The sequence below is a fragment of the Talpa europaea genome (assembly GCF_964194135.1).
Source record: "Talpa europaea genome assembly, chromosome: 12".
Classification (NCBI taxonomy): domain Eukaryota; kingdom Metazoa; phylum Chordata; class Mammalia; order Eulipotyphla; family Talpidae; genus Talpa; species Talpa europaea.
The window spans coordinates 592,202-611,434 of NC_140079.1; the positions used below are offsets into that span (position 1 = coordinate 592,202).

The 19,233-nt window shown below is 69.0% G+C and overlaps 1 protein-coding gene across 1 annotated transcript in view; it reads left to right on the forward strand.

The window, feature by feature from the left end:
* FAT3 (FAT atypical cadherin 3) overlaps positions 1–19,233 on the forward strand; it is a gene marked incomplete at both ends in the record, with an annotated part of 83,473 nt that overhangs the window by 49,581 nt on the left and 14,659 nt on the right. The window contains 8 exons of the mRNA XM_084248506.1: positions 3,278–3,553; positions 3,981–4,191; positions 5,994–10,067; positions 11,630–11,826; positions 12,384–12,537; positions 13,915–14,148; positions 17,414–17,803; positions 18,467–18,681. Coding sequence (XP_084104632.1) covers positions 3,278–3,553; positions 3,981–4,191; positions 5,994–10,067; positions 11,630–11,826; positions 12,384–12,537; positions 13,915–14,148; positions 17,414–17,803; positions 18,467–18,681 — 5,751 coding nt within the window. The remainder of the gene's footprint in view (positions 1–3,277; positions 3,554–3,980; positions 4,192–5,993; positions 10,068–11,629; positions 11,827–12,383; positions 12,538–13,914; positions 14,149–17,413; positions 17,804–18,466; positions 18,682–19,233) is intronic.

Below are 19,233 nucleotides of genomic sequence, written 5' to 3' on the forward strand. Positions count from 1 at the left end.
GCCGAGGCGACCCAGGCTGACACCCGCCCGTTCCACACCCTCCAGCCTCCTCCAGGCCTCCTGCCCAGCCTGCAAGGAGGAGCCCCCTGCTGGGGGGAGAGCCAGGAGGCCTGGACCCCACCCAGAGATCCTAAGTGACCCCAACAGGCAGCAGGACAGGGACGGCACCAGCACTGCCTGGGGAAGCCCGGGGCAGGGGCGAGGGGGGCGGGCGGGAGGGGAGGAGCGAGAAGGAGGGGCTGGACAGTGCAGGTGCGTCTGTGTGGGCAGCGCCACCCTGAAGATGAGCCCAGAGCTCTCGGCAGTCCAGGAAGGCAGCTGCACCCCGGCCACCCCCTTCTCCCCATCCCCAGTGCCTCGTGGGCCTTCTGCAGGGCGCGGCCTGACATGCTTGGCCGGGAAGTAAAGGCCTCTCACGCCGCGAGCGGGCCCGGGACAGCGAGAGGAGCACGCCCAGAGGGTGTCCCAGCCCCGGGCACCGCGCAGGGAAGGACACGGCCCAGGACGCGCTGCCTCGGTGGGAAGGGGGCGCCGGCCCTAGGGGAACACCCGCTCTGGTCTGCGCCGGCCGCTGCGGGCAGACGGTCCCGGCCGCGGTGGAGACAGAGTGATGGGAAGAGGCAAGAAACACAGGGGGGCGGGGGGGGGGGAGGCAGGAGCTCCCCCCGCAGGCCACAGCCAGAGCTCAGCCACCCCGCCCTGGGCCCCGAGGTGGGACAGGCATCCTCTACTGCACTCTCCCGGGGAGCAGAGCCTAGGCCCGTCCCAGGCTGGGAGCTCCGGGGCAGCTTACCCCGTGGCTCCTCAGCTGGAGAGACGCTGCGATCTGCACGGCCGCGGGTCTGCGGCTCCGCGCAGCGATGCCCCCGGGGCTGGCCTGTCTGCGGTGGGGATTGGCGCCATCCGCCTCCGCCCAATGGAGCCAGGCCCCCCGCTGCGACGACCAAACCGTCTCCCACGTGGCCAGACGTCCTCCGTGGGGCCATCTCCCGGCTGAGGCGCAGCCTCGCCACGATTCTTATGTATTTTGATGTTCTCTGAACTAGCGCGTCGGAGGAAAGGCCCAGGGCGGACGGGCCAGGCGTGGCACCAGCTCTCAACACTCCCCGCAGGAGGGAGCGCGGGACACGGAAACTAGATTCCTTTGACTTTATATTTTCTGGGAGCTCGCTTTGGTGCCTTTACATAATGTAAAACCAGCTAAATGTTGAAAAGGCACGTCCACGGCCTGAGCAGGAGTGGGTGGGCAAACCGTGTGGCCACTTGGCTGCCTGCCCAGGCGTGAGCGGCCGGAAGGAGGCCCTGAAGACAGAGCTGCAGTGTGAGGCTGATGGCTCTGAGGCCGTCGTGGCGAGAGCTGCCACTCGGCGGTGGTTTGCTGAGAGCTTGGGGCGTGAACTTCAGGTAAAGCCATGGGCGACTCAGGTGCGGGCACCGAGGGCAGGAGGCCCAAATACGGAAGCGAAGACGGGTGTAGAAAGAGCGCGGTTCAGGGACAGCTTTGAAGCGCGAGGCTGAGGTGGGATCAGCCTGAGGCCGGAACGGGCTGACCCGGAAGCGCACCGGGCGCGGGCCACAGCGGTGGCCTCAGAGCTGTTTCCAAGGGGAACGCGAGGCCTCGGAGAGACGGCCATCCAGGACGGCCGCGGACGTGTGCAGGGCCCTGGGAACACGCCGTGGCAGCCAGAGGGCAGGACGTCACCAAAGGCCAGCACGGAGGTGTCCACAGACCCCGAGAGCCACCTGGGAGAGTCTCCCAAGGCCGAGGCAGGGTCTGCACACGCCGGCCGGTGCGGGGCAGCTGCGGGACGCCGGGTGTGCACACCTGAGCCCTGGCCTGCGGGCACTGACTGGCGACGCTGGGCAGGTGGTCAGCCTGGAGGCGCTGGGGAGCTTCCCGTGGCCGGGTCGTCGGAGAGGCGCGGCTCTTAGAGCTGCTGGAGTAGCGAGTGAGAGGGACAGTCACGGAATCACAGTTTTGCGATTTGTGACGATCGATGTGGCCACTGGTGGCGTCAGGACGAAGGGGACGGGGGCGCCCCAGGTGGACGCCCCAGGTGGACGCGTGTGGCTGCAGGGGGCTGGGCCAGCGGAGGACGAGGAGGCGGAGAGGAGGGAGCCGGGGGCGGGGGGGGGGGACTGGAGTCTCGTGAGCTGCCCAGGCCCCTCCGGCTTGCAAGGAGCCCGGCGGAGGCGCGGAGAGAGCTCAGGGCCGCGGCGGAGGCTGCGGGAACCGGAGGAGGCAGCACTGCGGCTTCGTGCCCGGGAGTCGGGGCCCGAGCTGGAGTCTGTGAGACAGAAGATGCCGAAGGACGCCCAGCTGAGTCAGCATGGCCTCCCCTGCATGCCTGGTCAGACGAGGCAGCCAGTGCTCGCGTCGAACCCGGCCCGCGGCATGTGGAGTGGCCGCTTTCCTCGTCAGGATGAGCAGGGCCGAGCGCCGCCCCGTGGCCGCTGCACCCTTTGTTACCTTCCCACGTGTCTCTGGCGTGCAGCGTGCTCTTCCGCTGTCTCTGGACGCTGTCGAAGCTCCTGTGTCCCGCCGTGTCCAGGCCCGCCCGCCCCTGCCGTGGCCCGCGTGTGGTCTCCTGAAGCTCATCTTCCTGTTACGTCGTCCCCTGGTTTGCTGTGCTACGTGCTGCACGAGGGGCGCACTGGCCTGCTCGTCCCCCCACTGTGCGCGGACACATGCACCCGAGCGCCAGCTGGTCCACACTAGAACAGCACAGACACGAGGACCTGTGCCACGGAATGCTGCTCCCTGTCAGGGTGCCAGCACAGTGCTGACAGCTGGGCGCCGGGTGCTGGGCGTGCTGGGGGCTGGGCGCTGGGCGCTGGGTTCGGGGGGCTCTGGGTGGGGCCCATTTTCAGGGCCCATGTTCCAGACACGCTGCAGGGGCGCGGGGGATCCCGGGTAACAGGCGCAGGTGGGAGCGGCCAGTCCACATCGCTCACCTCTGCCTGGAGGTTTCCAGAACAAAGTGCTTAATAAAGAAAACAGCTCGGGACATCCCACTTTACCTGTCATCAAAACCACGTGCTCTGCCAGACCCTGCCACCTCTTCCCCACCTGTCACTGCCGCAGGATCAGGCCCCGTAATGGACATAGGGGAGGACCCCTGGGCGACTGCATCCACTGGGGACTTGTCAGGCAGCCTGGCCTGACCTGGGCGTTGTCCCCTGGGGTGGGTCGGCCGGGCTGTGGGGGCCTCGGTGAGCAAGGGAGGGGCTGAGGCCAGCGCCTGGGCGGGGCCGGTCACCCCTCGCTGTCCCGCAGGTGCTCATCAGAGTGCTGGACAGCAACGACAACAGCCCCGAGTTCTCCCAGGCGCACTACGACGTGACCATCTCCGAGGACGCACTTCCCGACACGGAGATCCTGCGGCTCGAGGCCACGGACAGGGACGAGCAGCACAGGCTGAGCTTCACGGTGCACAGCAGCCTGGACGCGAGCAGCATGCGCAAGTTCCGCGTCGACCCCAGCTCCGGCGTGCTCTCCACGGCCGAGAGGCTGGACCACGAGGCCCAGGACAGGCACCTCCTGACCGTCATGGTAGGCCCGGCTGCCCGCCGCCCAGGGCCCGGCGTTGGGGGGCCGGCCGCGGTCTCCTGGAGACAGCCCCTCATTCAGTGAGTCGCCAGGGGTTGGCGGGCAGCGGCATCGCCCCCTGGCCTCTCGCTGCGGGGGTGGGGCCATTGTCACCGACCGGCACGTGGGGGAGGCAGGGACGGACCGTGGACGTCCTGCCGCTGGCTGGGGAGGAGGCGCTGGGCCAGGAAGCCGTAGCTTGGCGGGAAGCAGCGTCAGCACCAGGCAGGGGTTTGTCAGCCGGCGCGAAGCATGGTCCTGGCCTGTCTCGGGGGTGCGTCCGGCGTCCACGCTGCCTGGGCCTTGGGCCTCGCCCCGGCCACTGGTCCCCACGGGGCGGCGTGTGTGTTCTTCCGCCTCAGCCCCGTCCCGGCTTCTTGTGCTCGCCCAGGTCCGGGACCAGGAGTTCCCGTACCGGAGGAGCCTGGCCCGCGTGACGGTGCACGTGGAGGACGCCAACGACCACAGCCCTTGCTTCCCCCACCCGCTGTACGAGGCGTCTGTGTTCGAGTCGGCTGCACCCGGCTCGGCCGTGCTGCAGGTGACGGCGCTGGACAGAGACCGGGGCGAGAACGCCGAGCTGGTGTACAGCATCGAAGCAGGTGGGCGGCCGCTCGGTGGTGTCCGAGGGGGCTGGGAGCGCGTCTTCCAGCTGTGCTCAATCTCCGTTTCCTGGGCTGAGACAAGCGGTGCGCGCCGAGAGGCTGGACCACAGCCAGGGTAGCCGCAGCCACCACCACCCGTGGCCACTGCCGGCTGGACAAGCCTGCACCCTGGCGGCCCTGGACAGCGCAGACTCGCGGCAGGGCAGATGGCCCCGTGCCGTGGCCTCTGACCTGCCCACTTAGCCTGGAGGACAAGAAGTGCAGGCTCCTGTTCTGTTAAATTTGAGATGACCTAAGACTCAAACGCCGATAAGGCGAGACGGTGGCTCACAGGCAGCTGGGGGACGGCCCGGGACACCGGCCACAGGGAGTGCCCACGCTGGCTGGAGCCGGGCACTGCTGTCCAGCATCTGCCTTGCTTCCCGCCCTGGGTCTGTCCTTTTTGAACACTCAGTTCACATATTTCCACAACGTTCTGCGACATTCTGCCTGTCGAATCTGACCCAACGCCTGTCTCCGTGCCAGGCTGGGGGCTCCTGCCGTGGTTTCACTGCAAGCGATTTTGTGAGGGGTTGAATTAAAGTACGAAGGCTAGAATGATGGTTTGGGGCTAAAAACGCCAGAAAATGAGGGCCTCACTGGTGGCGCAGGCGGTTGAGTGCCGTGCTGTGAAGCGGCCCTCAGCCTCTGCAGCATAGGTTTGATTCCCAGCCGGCCGGCAAGGGTCCCGCATGGCGCGCAGACCTCTCCTGCCGCCCGCTGCTCCCCTCAGCAGTGTATTTCGTCAGTCTGCCTGCTCTGCTCCCCGCTCTGTCCCTGGTGAGTCCTCTCACCTTCCCTCGCATCTGGCCTGTACCCCGGTTCTTGTGCAAATAAATAAATAAATCTTTAAAAAAAAAAAAAACAAAACACCAGAAGATGAGGAGCCGGCAACCTTCCACAAAGCCCCGCTTTGGATGGCAGCCGGCAGCCTCCTGCATGGGCTCGGGCTCTGGGGCTGTGCTGGCTCCGCTGCCCCGCCGGGCGGCTCTCGGGTTTCATGCCGCCTGCAGCTGGTGTCTTGCAGGTGGTTTTACATTTTGGCCCCAGAGTCCATTGCTTCTGGTTCCACGGTAACCGAGCGGGCAAAATGCCTTTTTCAAAAACAAACACCTGCCAGGTCACGGGACGCTGCCTAGTGCGATGGTGGCGGCTTCCTGCTGTGGGTGTCCCGCCCTCCATGCGGCCCGTCTGAGGCCCCCGGCTGCTCTCGGCCCTCCCGCCAGCCTCCCTGGCCCTGCCCGTGCCCCTGCCAGCCAGGCCGCCGCACCCGTCCTTGTACCAGGTCACTCGTAGGCCCACCTGGAGGGTCTCCAAGAGCCGAAGGGCAAGTCCCCAGCCTCCCCCGACCCCCCTACCCCCCCCCCCGCTGCCTCCACAGCCTGCAGACGGTGGCGTGCCCACGGGAGGCCCCGGGCGTGCCGGCCCCTCCTCCAGTCATCAGGGCGTCCCCTGGGCTCCGCTGGAAGCCAGGCCAGGACGTTCCTGCCTGCGGCCTCAGTGGAGCCTGCCCCCCCCCCCCCGCCCTCTTCCCGCCGCCTGTGCAGGAGGACAAGCCCCGGCAGCAGCCCCCAGCTGCACTGATGTGAAGTCCGCACTCTCGCTGGAAAGTCCTTTCGGCTATTTCGAAACCTTCTGGACGGAGCTCTGGCGTGACCTGGGGCGAGGTGGGGTGACACGGAGCTGCTGTGGCCAGCCGTGGCCACACGGGGGGAGTCGGTGGCCCGGGTAACCCGTCCCCATTGGCTTCTGTGTTGCAGGGAACACGGGAAGCACATTCAAGATCGAGCCCGTCCTGGGCATCATCTCCGTCGCCAAGGAGCTGGACATGGCGGCGATGGGGCAGTTCGTCCTGTCAGTCAGGGCCACGGACCGGGGCTCCCCGCCCATGTCCGCCACCACCATCGTGCGTGTGTCCATCACCATGTCTGACAACGCCCGCCCCAGGTTCACGCCCAGGGACTACCAGGCCGAAGTGAGCGAGAATGTGGACGTCGGGACCTCGGTGGTCCTGGTCTCCGCTGCCAGCCTGTCCACCCTGGTCTACGAGGTCAGGGACGGGAACGCGGGCGGGGTCTTCAGCATAAACCCCTACTCAGGCGTCATCAGCACACGGAAGGGCCTGGACTTTGAGCACACGCCCTCCTACCAGCTCACCGTGCAGGCCACCAACATGGCGGGGGTGGCCGCCAACGCCACAGTCAGCATCCAGGTGCTGGACGAGAATGACAATGCCCCGGGCTTCCTCTCTGCGCGGTTCTCAGGCCGCCTCAGCGAGGCCGCCCCGGTGGGCAGTGTCGTGGGGGGCCCGGACGGCCGCCCCCTGGTGATCCGCGCCTCCGACGCCGACAGCGGCCGCAACGCTCTGCTCGTGTACCAGATCCTGGAGCCCGCGGCCAGGGAGGTCTTTGCCGTAGACGCCAGCACCGGCGCCGTGAGGACCATCGCCCCCCTGGACCACGAGAGTGTCGCCCGCTTTCTCTTCCACGTGCACGTGCGGGACAGCGGCAGCCCCCAGCTGGCCGCCGAGAGCCCTGCGGAGGTGAGCGTGGAGGTGGCGGACGAGAATGACAGCCCGCCCGCCTTCACCCAGGCCGCGCCCGAGGCCATCCTGCTCCTGCCCACCTACGTGGGTGTGGAGGTCCTGACCGTCAGCGCCACGGACCCTGACTCCGAGGTGCCCCTAGAGCTGACCTACAGCCTCGCAGAGGGCGGCTCGGGCCACTTCCTGATGGACGCCGACAGCGGGGTGCTCACCGTCAGCAACAGCAGCCTGACCAAGGACCGCTACGTGCTGGTGGTCAGGGTGTCGGATGGGAAGTTCTCCAGCATGGCCACGGTCACAGTCCTGGTCAAGGAGGCCATGGACAGTGGCCTCCGCTTCACGCAGAGCCTATACTCCGCCTCTGTCCCCGAGAACAGCACCAACGTGACCAAGGTCGCCGTAGTGACTGCTGTGGGGAGCCGCCTCAACGAGCCCCTGCGGTACAGCATCTTGAACCCCGGAAACAAGTTCAGCATAAAACCCACCTCGGGGGTCATCCAGACCACAGGTGTCCCCCTTGACCGCGAGGAGCGGGAGTCCTACGAGCTGGTGGTGGAGGCCAGCCGCGAGCTGGGCCGCCTGCACGTGGCCCGGGTGGTGGTCAGGGTCAGCGTGGAAGATGCCAACGACAACCCGCCGGTATTCGTGGGCCTCCCCTACTACGCTGCCGTGCAGGTGGACGCCGCACCAGGGACGCTCATCTACCAGGTGACCGCCGTCGACAAAGACAAGGGCGCAAACGGAGCCGTGACCTACGTCCTGCAGGACGACTATGGCCACTTTGAGATCAATCCCCACTCGGGGGATGTCACCCTAAAGGAGGCCTTCGATGCCGACCTCTCCAGCATCGAGTACGGCGTCACCATCCTGGCCAGCGACGGCGGGGAGCCCTCCTTGTCCACCTCCGTGGAGCTGCCCGTCACCGTCGTCAACAAGGCCATGCCCGTGTTCGATCGGCCCTTCTACACCGTGTCCGTGGACGAGGACGTGGGCCTGGACACGCCGGTGCTGAGTGTCAATGCTAGCAGCCCCGAGGGCCAGGGCCTCGTGTACGTCCTGGTGGACGGGGACCCGCTCGGCCAGTTCAGTCTGGGCTTCGACACCGGCGTCCTGCGGGTGGTCAGCCCCCTGGACTACGAGGTCATGCCCGCATACAGACTGACGGTGCGAGCCAGCGACACTCTCACGGGCGCCAAGGCCGAGGTGGCTGTGGATGTGCTGGTGAGAGACGTGAACGACAACCCACCGGTCTTCGCGCAGCCCGCGTACAACGCCACGCTGTCCGAGGCGGCGCTGGTGGGCACGCCCGTCCTGCATCTGGCCGCCAGCGACGCGGACGCGGCCCACAACCGGGCTGTGCACTACCAGATTGTGCAGGCCTCGCACAACGGCTCCGACCACTTCCACGTGGACAGCGCGAGCGGCCTGATCCTGACGGCCCGGGCGCTGGACCGCGAGGCGCTGCCACACTGCACACTGCGGGTGCGGGCGGCCGACGGCGGCGTCCCTCCGCTGAGCAGCGAGGTCCTGGTGCACGTGCATGTCATGGACGTGAACGACAATGCACCTGCGTTTGACCAGCTCGTCTACGAGGCCTACGTGAGCGAGCTGGCGCCCCGGGGCCACTTCGTGACCCGCGTGCAGGCCTGGGACGCGGACAGCTCCGACGCCGACCGGCTGGAGTACAGCATCTTGTCTGGCAACGACCGGGCGGGCTTCCTGATGGACGCCAGGAGCGGCGTCCTCTCCCTGTCTGGCCACCGGAAGCAGCGCATGGAGCCCCTGTACAGCCTCAACGTGTCCGTGTCCGACGGGCTGTTCGCCGGCACCGCGCAGGTGCACGTCAGGGTGCTCGGGGCCAACCTGCACAGCCCGGCCTTCGCCCAGACCACGCAGGTGGCCGAGCTGAGGGAAAACGCGGCCCCGGGGACCAAGGTGGCCCTCGTCCGCGCCACAGATGAGGACCCGGGCCCCTTCGGGCAGCTCAGCTATGCCATCCTCAGCGACTTCGCCAGAGACCGGTTCCTGGTGGATGGCAGCGGGCAGCTCGTGACCACCGAGCGGCTGGACCGGGAAAACCCCCTGGAGGCGGACGTCAGCATCCCCCTGAGGGCGCTGGATGGTGGGGGGAGGGTGGCCTTCTGCGCCGTGCGGGTGATCGTGCTGGACGAGAACGACAATGCGCCCCAGTTCGCGGCCGTGGAGTACCGGGCCAGCGTCAGGGCAGACGTGGGCAGTGGCCACCTGGTCGCCCAGGTTCAGGCCACAGACCCCGATGACGGTGCCAACGCCAGGCTCACGTACTCCCTGTACAGCGAAGCCTCGGTCTCCGTGGCCGACCTCCTGGAGATCGACCCCGACAGCGGCTGGCTGGTCACCAAGGGCAGCTTCCAGCAGCTGCGGAGCACCGTGCTGTCTTTCTTCGTCAGGGCGGTGGACGGGGGCGTCCCGGTCAGGCACTCGCTCGTGCCCGTCTATGTCCACGTCGTGGCTCCAGAGACGCCGCTGCCCTCCTTCCCCCAGCCCCAGTACTCCTTCTCCGTGCCGGAGGACGCCCCCCTCGGGAGCGCGGTGGACACACTGCGCATCCTGCCCGGCCGCAGCGCCAGGTTCAGCACCGTCAACGGGGAGCGGCCAGAGCACAATGGGGGCGGCGTCTTCGTCATAGAGCCAGACACGGGCACCCTCAAACTCGACCAGCGGCTAGACCACGAGGCCACCCCAGCCTTCCACTTCAAGGTGGCGGCCACCGTCCCCCAGGACACAGTGGACGTGGTGGTCACCGTGGACGTGGACGTCAGGGTGCTGGACCTGAACGACAACAGGCCGGTCTTTGACAGCGCGCGCTACGAGGCTGTGGTCATGGAGGGCATGCCCGCGGGCACCCAGCTCGCGCAGGTGCGGGCCGCCGACCCGGACGGGGGTGCCAACGGGCAGGTCACCTACGCCCTGCTCGCGGACGCCCAGCCCGCGGCCGCCCTGGAGGCGTTCGCCATCGACAGCAGCACGGGCTGGATCAGCACGCTGAAGGCCCTGGACCACGAGGCCGGCCCCGCCTTCACCTTCACCGTGGTGGCCGCCGACCTGGGGGAGGCCTTCTCGCTGTCCTCCACCGCCTCGGTGTCCGTGCGGGTGACCGACGTCAACGACAACCCGCCCGTCTTCGCCCGGGAGCTGTGCCGGGGGGAGGTGAAGGAGAGCGACCCCCCAGGCCAGGTGGTCGCCGTGCTCAGCACGCGGGACAGGGACAGCTCCGACGCCAACCGCCAAGTCAGCTACCACATCACAGGTGAGCGGCCCCGGCCACCGCTGCCGGGGAGGGGCCCGCGTGCTCCTGGGGCCGGTGTCCCCGGGCCGCGTGGACGCTGCCGGCTGGGCCTGCGTGTGGGGTTGCTCGGCTGCTGTGACGGCGCCCGCCAGCGCCGGCCTTGAGACCTCTCTGCTCGGTGAGGAGACAGCGGCTTTTGGGGTGACGTAGCTAAGATTCCTTTTTCAGAGTGCTTGTTGCGGTTTAAAAGTCCCCACAAGGGCCAGCTTGATCCCTGAGCCAGGGCCCGTCCCCCGGAGCCCTGCGCTGCGCCCCGAGGCCCTGGGAGTGGAGACAGACTGTGGTCCCAGGTGGCTCCCGCGTGGGCAGGTCCCGGCCGTGGGAGGGGCTGAGCTGGGGGGGGCTGGGGGCCGGGGCACGGGCCGGCTTTGGGGAACCCTCCTGCGGTGTGACCCGCTGTGGGGACAACTCTCTCCAAGGGGAGAAGGGATGAAGCAGGCGCCTGGGCGGGGCCTCGGCCTCAGGGGACCTGATGCTTTCAGCCTCAGCTCTAGCTCTGGCCCCCCATTCCACCTGCGCCCTGTGCCCCTTCGGCACCCGCCCGGCCCTTGCCTGTGGAGGTTCAGTTCCCAGGGCGGTGGGGTGGGCGGGGCTGGTCCTGGGGGCGGGGCTGGGCGGGGGCAGGGTCGTGGTGCGGGGTACAGAGTGGTGGGGGGGCGCGGGCGGGGGGGGGCGTGGAGGCGGAGCCTGGCGCGGGGGCGGGGGGCGGCCCCCCGAGGGTCTCTGCTAGTGCCAGGGCAGCTGACTCTCTCACACTTTGATTCTCAGACAAGAATTTCAAGGGCCCCCACCGAGGCCGTGGGCACTGCCCGCAGAGTGGCCACCTGGCCGTGGGCGGGGTGGGCCCAGACGATCAATCGGGCTTAGCGTCCACTGCGGGCCGGGGGTGCGCCTGGCATTTCACAGAGGCCAGACCCGCGGGGCTGAAGCAGTGATCACACAAGGGGGTCCTGGCCAGGGGGTTTCCCCCAGGCCCAAGCTGCCCGACAGGCCTCTCCCTGCTGGTTTGGGCTGTGGACATCCCGGGAGGCTGTTCTGGGCGGGGGGGTGTTCTCTGGACTCCGCCCTGGCGACTGCAGCGCTGGCGGGCTGGGTCTGCGTTCATCTCCTCCCGGCGCTCAGCCCTCGGGGTGGGGTCCGCGGCCCCCGGCCCTTCCCCGTGTGCTCGCTCTCCGGATTCTTTGCCAGCGGCCCTGAGCCGGCCACAGTGCTGGGCTGCAGACGCGGCTCGAGTGAGTGACCCTCGGGCCCCTGGGTCCCAGCCCCAGCGCGGTCCTGGCGTGGCCGGTGACGCAGCCGGTGGGAGAGGCCGAGCGGACGCTGCGCCCTGGTCAAGAGTCAGTAGCCAGCGAGGCGGCGGGGACACAGGACACCCTGCCTGGCCGCTCGAGGCCGAGTGCTGTCGGCGCGACTCTGGTGGTCCGTGGGGAGCGCCCGGGCCCCGGCAGGAGGCGTCCGCTTGGGGCTCTGCGGGCCGGGGAGGCGGGGAGGCCTCCCGGCACAGCCTCTCTCCGCCCCTGCAGGCGGGGACCCGCGCGGGAGCTTCGCGCTGGGGCTGGTGCAGGGCGAGTGGAAGGTGTACGTGAAGCGGCCGCTGGACAGAGAGGAGCAGGGCCTCTACCTGCTCAACGTCACCGCCACCGACGGGCTGTTCGTCTCCCGGGCCGCGGTGGAGGTGGCCGTCACCGACGTGAACGACAACAGCCCCGTCTGCGACCAGGTGGGGGGGGACGGCTTCCCGCTGCTCTCGGTGGCCTGAGGCTGGCACCCCCGGGCCGGCAGGGACTCCTGGGACCGCGGCTGGGACACGCGTGTCTGAGCCCAGGGCCTGCCCCAGGGCGGCTGCGGCTCTGCCCGGGCTGCTTGGCTGCTGGCCGCACGCAGTGGGGCCGGACGCCTGCTGCTCCGGAAACCACTGGCCGCACAAAGCCTGGGGCCTTCCTGGAGCCCCGTGACGGCTGCGTCCCCCGTCCCCCGCGCGGCCTGTGATGGAGGGGGCAGCCGCGGGGGGCACCACCCCTTCTCCCTGGCCCGGGCTCGTCTGGCCCTTTGAGAGCCAGGAGCCCAGGACTCTGGCCAGCAGACCAGGGCCCTCGAGACTCCGGGTGGGCGGGGGGCGGTCCCCGTGCTGTGCCTGCCCCCGGGTGCATTAGGCGCTCGGCGTGGCGGGCAGGGCGGTGCTCTGCCTGGGGGGGCGGGCGGGAGGCAGCTGGGCGCGCAGAAGGTGTCGCTGGCCCTCAGCCCCGCCGTGACCAGCCCACCTGGTGCCCCGTCCAGGTCACGTACACAGCTTCCTTCCCCGAAGACATTGCCCCCGACGAGGTGCTCCTGCGGGTGGGCGCCCGGGACGCCGACGCTGGGGCCAACGGGGAGATCCGATACTCGCTCCACGGGCCTGGAAACGATGAATTTTTTCTAGATCCAGAAACCGGTAAGGTGGGGTGGCCCCTGTGTGGACGCCACGGCCACTCCCAAGAGGACGGTGCCAGGGTCCTGGGGGGAGGGGTTCCTCGCAGGCGGTGCACGAGGCCCTTCCCCGCCCGGTCACAGCCTCCATCCAGTCTTCAGCGGAGTCCCTGCCGGCATGGCTTGGGCATGGGGCCAGGGCCGGCATGTGGGCTCTGCTGTGGCCTCCCTACCCGCTGCAAGGAAAGTGCTGCAGAGGCAGCCACCTCAGCTCTGCGCCGGGGCCCCCAGGGGTACAGGCGAGCAGCTCCCACTTGGGCCCCCTTGGGCCAGGGTCCCCTTGGGCCAAGTGGATGTCAACAGCTGCTGAGGGGCCCCCAGCCCCGTCAGCTGCCCCTCGGGAGACGCCCCGGCTGCAGGAGCCCAGGCTGACCGACGCAGCAGCCCAGTGCCGTGGCCCCGCTTCTGGAGACCAGTCTGTGAACACATCAGGGTGGGCAGGCCTGGGAAGCTGTGGCTGTGGGGCGGTGGCTGAGCGTGGCCACAGCACGAGTGACGTGGAGGAGCCAAGAACCCAGCCCTGGGGGCCGGAGGGGGAGAGGACGTGGGAGTGGAGCCGCAGGGGCTGCAAGGAGGGCCTGGAGGTAGAAGGGTCTGGAGGTAGCTGGAGCTGGCTGTACCGGCCTTGCGTGTCCCCCTGCAAAGCCCCAGGACTCTGGGGTTTGGGCCCAGCCGGCAGCGGGGAGCAGGGAGGGGCGGTGGCAAGGTCGGGGGCGCCGGCAGCCTCTGAGCCCAGACAGTCCCCAAGTCCGACCCGGCCGCAGCTTTGCACCGCCTGCCTGCGGGGCCGGAGAGGCCACTCGAGCCTGGCTGCTAGCGCCCCCCCCACAGACGTGCGGTCCCTCCGCTGGCCCCTCCGGCCACACATCCCCAGCACTGTGGGCGCTGGCTCCGGGCCTCCGGAGGCCTCTGCGTTTTCCTCTGAAAGCCGGAGGCCAGTCTGGGAGCCCAGGGGCCTGCCCTTGGGGCCTCGGGTGATGCGTGAATGACCCTCGGGGACTCAGGAGAGGTCAGTTCTCAGCTCATCCATCCTCACAGCAGAAAGCCGGATGCGGCTGGCCCCAAGCTGCTGAGTGAGGCCTCCACGTGGCAGAAAGAAGGGCCAGGGCCTGGCGTTGGCCTCGGTGACTTGGAGGCTGCGCTGGAGCGTAGCCGCGTCCAAAATCCTGCACATGGCTCCCTGACGCTCACGTGGCTGACGTGGCTCCGTGTCCGGGGAGGGAGGGGTGCTTGAGCGAAGCGTCCTGTCCAGCCTGGGCAGGGCTCTGTGTGCCGGGCGCGTGCGCTCCTCGGAAGCCATGTCCGCGGGGCCCGGCCAACCTCGCCTCCTTTGCCTCCGCAGGGGAGCTGAAGACCCTGGCGCCCCTGGACCGGGAGAGGGTCCCCGTGTACAGCCTGGTCGCCAGGGCCACCGACGGGGGCGGCAGGTCCTGCGAGTCCCGGCTGAGCCTGCACCTGCAGGATGTGAACGACAACCCCCCAGTCTTCTCCGCCGCCCGCTACGAGGCCTGCGTCTACGAGAACACGGCCCCCAAGGCGCTGGTGGCCCGGGTACAGGCCGTGGACCCCGACCTGGGTGAGTCGCTGGGCAGGCCCGGCTGGGAACACGCTGGGAACGCGAGGGCGGCTCCTTCTGTGCTGGGACCTGAGAGCGTGCCGGAGGAACCAGGTCACCAGGGAGCGGGTGGGTCGTTGCTGCCGAGGCCCAGCCTTTAGGAGGAAGCAGCCGCCGCCCTCCTCGGGCCCCAGCACTTCGCTCTTGTGGCTGCGTTTACAAGATCCCACCTCCTCCCACGAGACTGCACCCCCACCTCAGGGCACGCCGGCAACCCTGCCTGAGGGCAGTGCCCGGGGCAAAGCCCGCCGGATTGCCCAGGCCTCTGCTCCCGGGACCGGCCTTACTATGCAGGCGGGTGGGGGACGGTGGACGAGGATGCAAAGTCACTGATAAGGCTGGTGTCCAAACACGCTTCACACGAGGCGCGGTGAGGCAGAGGGGCGGGTGTAAGGTCGGCAGCCCTGAGGACACACGTGGTGCCGCGGGGAGCACGGACGGGCTCCCTCCCAGGGCCGCAGGGGGCGGGGGCGTCTGTTGTGCTAAACGGGCCTTTGTGGACTCGTCGTCGTTGTTTAATTCTGAGCTGGAAGGAAAATATTGGGTAACGGAAAAGTGAAAACACGATGATCAGTTGAAAACACGCAGGCCCAGGGGCTCTGTGACTGTCCCGAGACACCGGTGGCTGCTGAGAGTCCTGCTGGCTCCTCGTCGGCAGGCCCCGATGCCGAGGGGCAGCCCTGGACACGCTGTGCAGGGCCGAGCTGGGTGAAGCCAGGAGGACGCCCGTCCCCGTGGTGCCACCCGATCCCACAGACCCGCCTGCTCGAAGGTGCGTCAGGAAACGGTCTCGGCGCATTGCAGCTCTGGGGGTGTGGACGAGATCATACGAACGGGGCTCCCAGTAATTCAGACTCGACTTTGAGGCGGGGACTGAGGCAGACGTGAAGTTTCAAGGTTTAAGCGATTTTTCAAGGTTGCCTTGAATTAGAATTCTAGCTTTAAGGAGCTGGCGTCTCCTGCGGCGCCTCTACCAGGCAGGGCCTGGAGGAGGGGAGGGAGCTGGTGCGGCGGGAGCCTGGCCGGGTCCGCACTCACCGCCTGGCCGGCCGGCCTGGCTGCGGGGAAGCAGGACCTCACAAGTCCAGGGACAGGGACCGGCCTCTGGTGGCCTGGAGACAGGCCGACAGCCGCTGCCGGCTACGTGGGCCCCCCGGGGCTCTTCGTCGGCCCAGAGACCAGAACGCGGCTCCCAGGCTCGTTCCAGGTCTGCGGGGCTCTGAGGAAGAGGAAACAGCTGCGGTGGCTGGAGAAGGCCCGACCGAGGGCGCCAAGGGCGAGCAGCCCCTGGGGCCATGGCTCGGGACCGTCCCGCTGCTGCGCTGTCCTGCTTGTGCCAGGCTGTTGCCGCTGCTGCTGCCCTCTGGGCAGCCCACCTGCCCCTCAGCCTTTGGCCGCGGCCTGTGCTGACCTGAACACTGACGCCACGCTTGGTAGACGCGGAGGCCCTGCGAGGACGTGCTGCCCCTCGCCCGCGTCGCCGGTGTGAAGAGGCCGTTGCCGGGCGCAGGCGCTGGCGGAAGCACGCACGATGAATCGACACAGACGTCAGGGCAGCTGGGGCTAAAGAGGGGTCAGGAACCGAGCAAAGGAGGGGACTCGGGCACTTCACGCCACCGGAGCCCCAGCACTTCACGCGTACGGGCCCCGGCCTCCTGACGCAGCATGAACGCGGCTGCGGGCAGGCGTGCCACAGGGCGCAGCAGGGGAGGGAGGTTCCCTGTGACTCTGTCCAGCGAAGGGCCCTTGCAGAGCACCAGCCCGGCAGGCCCTGCTGCCAAGAGCAGCCTCCTGCAAACCCAGCCCCGGCCCCACATGAGCCGTGCGCCCCGGTCCCTGCAGCAGCCCGAAGTCGCCGTCTCCTGGGACAGCCCCCCGGCCCGAGGGGGAGCACGTGCTGGCAGGAGGCTGGGCCGGACAGTGGTTTTTTTTTAAGATTTATTTATTTACACAAGAACCGGGATACAGGCCAGATGCGCAGGAGGGTGAGAGGATCCACCAGAGACAGAGCGGGGCACAGAACAGGCAGACGGACTGAAACACAGTGCTGAGGGGAGCAGCGGGGAGACAGGAGAGGTCTGCGCGCCATGTGGGACCCTCGCCGGCCCGCGGGGATCAAACCGGCGCTGCAGAGGCTGCGGACAGCTCCACAGCGCTGCGCTCAACTGCCCGCACCACAGGGAGTGGGCCAGACAGTTGTGTGGCCTGGGCCAGCCCGGTCAGCAGGCTGGAGGCGCCAGCAGACGCGGATGACAGCCCCCGGGACTGCGGCCCAGAGGAGTGGGGTGTGGGGGGCGCAGGTCGCACCTGCACTGGCTGGGGGGGGCGGTGCGAGAACTCCAGGTGGGCCCCAGGGTGCTGGAGAAGCCACTCCTGCTGCCGCCCTAGGAACAGCAGGAGCCACGCCCCACGCAGGCCTGGCTCGGGGCAGGACTCGGGAAGGCGGCTGTTCCCCACCCGCCCTGCCCCAGGCGGCTGCCGTTGCCCTGGCCACGGTTGGGCGGGGGCTTGTGGAGGGAGGGCTGGGGCGGAGGAGGGGACCCGCGGGAGGGGGAGTCCCTGGAACTGCACCGAGGACGAGCTCTTAGGGCCGACCTGGGCTTAAAGCCCGTGAGGTGGTTTACGCCCCCCGCGATGCCGCTGCCCGCGGGGAGTCCTGGCTCACGGGAAGCGGCACGTTGAGTAGGTGTGAGGTTTTTGTGCTGCCAGCCGGCGAGGCGCCCCCGCAGGAGAGGCCGGACCCTGGCAAGGCCCGGACCCCCCCCCACCCCCCACCCCCCGGCCCCGACCTGCACGGACGAGCCTCCGGGGGGCCGGGCGGGGCTGCTCCAGCTGCGGGAGTGCTCCCCAGATCCTGCGCAGCCGTCGGGGCCCAGGGGACCCTCTGCCGGAGACGGTGAGCCCGTCTGCCCACTGCGCCGCGTGTGGGCTGCGGCCGGACACCCCAGCCAGTGCGCCCTGCTCCAGCCCTGGGTTTTGCTCTCCCCTCCCCACCCGCACCCTCTCCCTTCTCATGGCTCCGAGTCCATCGTGTGCTGGGCCTTGGTCCAGCTCCAGCCTGGACGCTCCGTGGCCTCCAGCCTCCTGAACCACCACCTGGACACTCGGGGCCACTTCAGATTTGCTGTGGCCCTGAACCCAGATCTGTGCCCCATGAAGCCTCCCACACAGCCCCCCACAGACCCCCCCACCCGCGGCCCCCGCCACTCAGGCCCGTCCCCCGCAGGCGCCAACCGGAGCGTGACCTACTCGCTGGCCGACTCGGCGGGCGGCGTCTTCTCCATCGACGGCGCGTCCGGCCTGGTGATCCTGGAGCGGCCGCTGGACCGGGAGCTGCAGCCCTCCTACAGCGTCCGCGTGCAGGCGAGCGACCAGGGTCCCGGCCCCGCCCTGTCCTCCCTGGCCACCCTGGCCATCACCGTCCTGGACGTCAACGACAACCCCCCCGTGTTCGAGCGGCGGGACTACCTGGCGGCCGTGCCCGAGGACACGGCCCCGGGCACCCCAGTCCTCACCGTCTTTGCCGCCAGCAGAGACATCGGCACCAACGCGGAGATCACCTACCTCGTCCGCTCGGGGAACGAGCTTGGCAAGTTTGGGATCCACCCACGGACAGGTGGGTGAGGCCACCCCGGAGACGCGCCCCGCCCTCCCCCGCCCTGGGCGCTCCGCCCCCCAGGCCTCGCTGGGAAGACCCTCCAGCCTGGGCTCCCAGACTCCGTGTGGGGCTGCAGGATCCTGGGCCCCGGGGGGAGACGGGGCTGCACATGACCGGGGGTGGGGCCGGCCACCCTCGTGTCTCTCTGAGCGTGTGGACGTGCCTGGGGCTCCCCCAGTCACAGGCCTCACCCAGGCAGCCTCGGGGGAGGCCAGCAGCTCCGGGCTCCCAAACCTGGCCAGGGAGGGCAGCCGGCGCACGCGTGCGGGTGGGTGGGGCTGTGCGGGGCCCCCACGGGTCTGTCTAGCCGGATCCTGTCCGCTCAGGAACGCTGGGGGGCACTCCGAACAGGAGCACCGATGACAAGACCAGCTGCAAGCCAAGCCCGAGGGTGGTCCCTGCTCAGGAGAGGCCCCGGCTCAGCGCGACGCTGCCTGGGCCTGAGCGTGTGCCCTCGCCTCGGGCCGGGGCCGTCGGGGGAGAGGGCCTGGCCTGGGAGCTGCCCCCGCGGCCCCGGCAATGTGCAGTGCGGCGCATGCCCAGAAGGGCGCTGTGGGGACACCCCGGCCCGCCCGCTGCCGCTGCGCCCCCCAAACCTAAAGCCCCCGTTCCTCTTCCCAGGGGGCATCTCCGTCTCTGAGGCCCTGGACTATGAGTCCTGCAAGAAGTTCTACCTGGTGGTAGAAGCCAAAGACGGGGGCACCCCGGCCCTCAGCGCCCTGGCCACAGTCAGCATCGAGCTCACGGATGTGAACGACAACCCGCCCGCCTTCAGCCAGGACGTGTACAGCGCGGTCGTCAGCGAGGACGCCGCAGTCGGGGCCTCCGTCGTCCTGGTGAGTCCCAGGGGCCTGGCGTGAGCGGGGGCCTGCACATGTGCGAGCACGCGGATGACACGCTGTGGGCATGCGTGGTGTGTTGTGGCACCGTCACACTTGCACACACGTGGCACTGTGCACACGCACAGACACCTGCCCTGCAGACCTGTGCACACGTGACATACCGGCACTGCAGGCCACGTGTGTGCACGTGTGACATGTGTGGTGGTGCGCATCAGTGTGCGTGTGAGACATGCACAGACACGCATGATGTGTGCACTTATGCGCAATGCCGTGTGCTGTGTGGCGTGCACGCCTGTGCACATCTGCATGTATGCACGGTGCACCCGCAGCACACGGGCTCCCATGCCCTGGCACACGTGACACGCGGGCTTGCACGTCACACACGGTCACCACAGGAGCCGTCCTCGCCGAGCTCGGCCCGGGGCTGCGCAGCTCGAAGGCCAGCATGGAGGAGCATGTCCTCAGAGGCCGCGGGCGCCAGGACTGCAGGCGCCTCTGTGAGGCGCAGCCCTGTGCTCGGCACCCCACCACCCTGAGGCAGCCCCC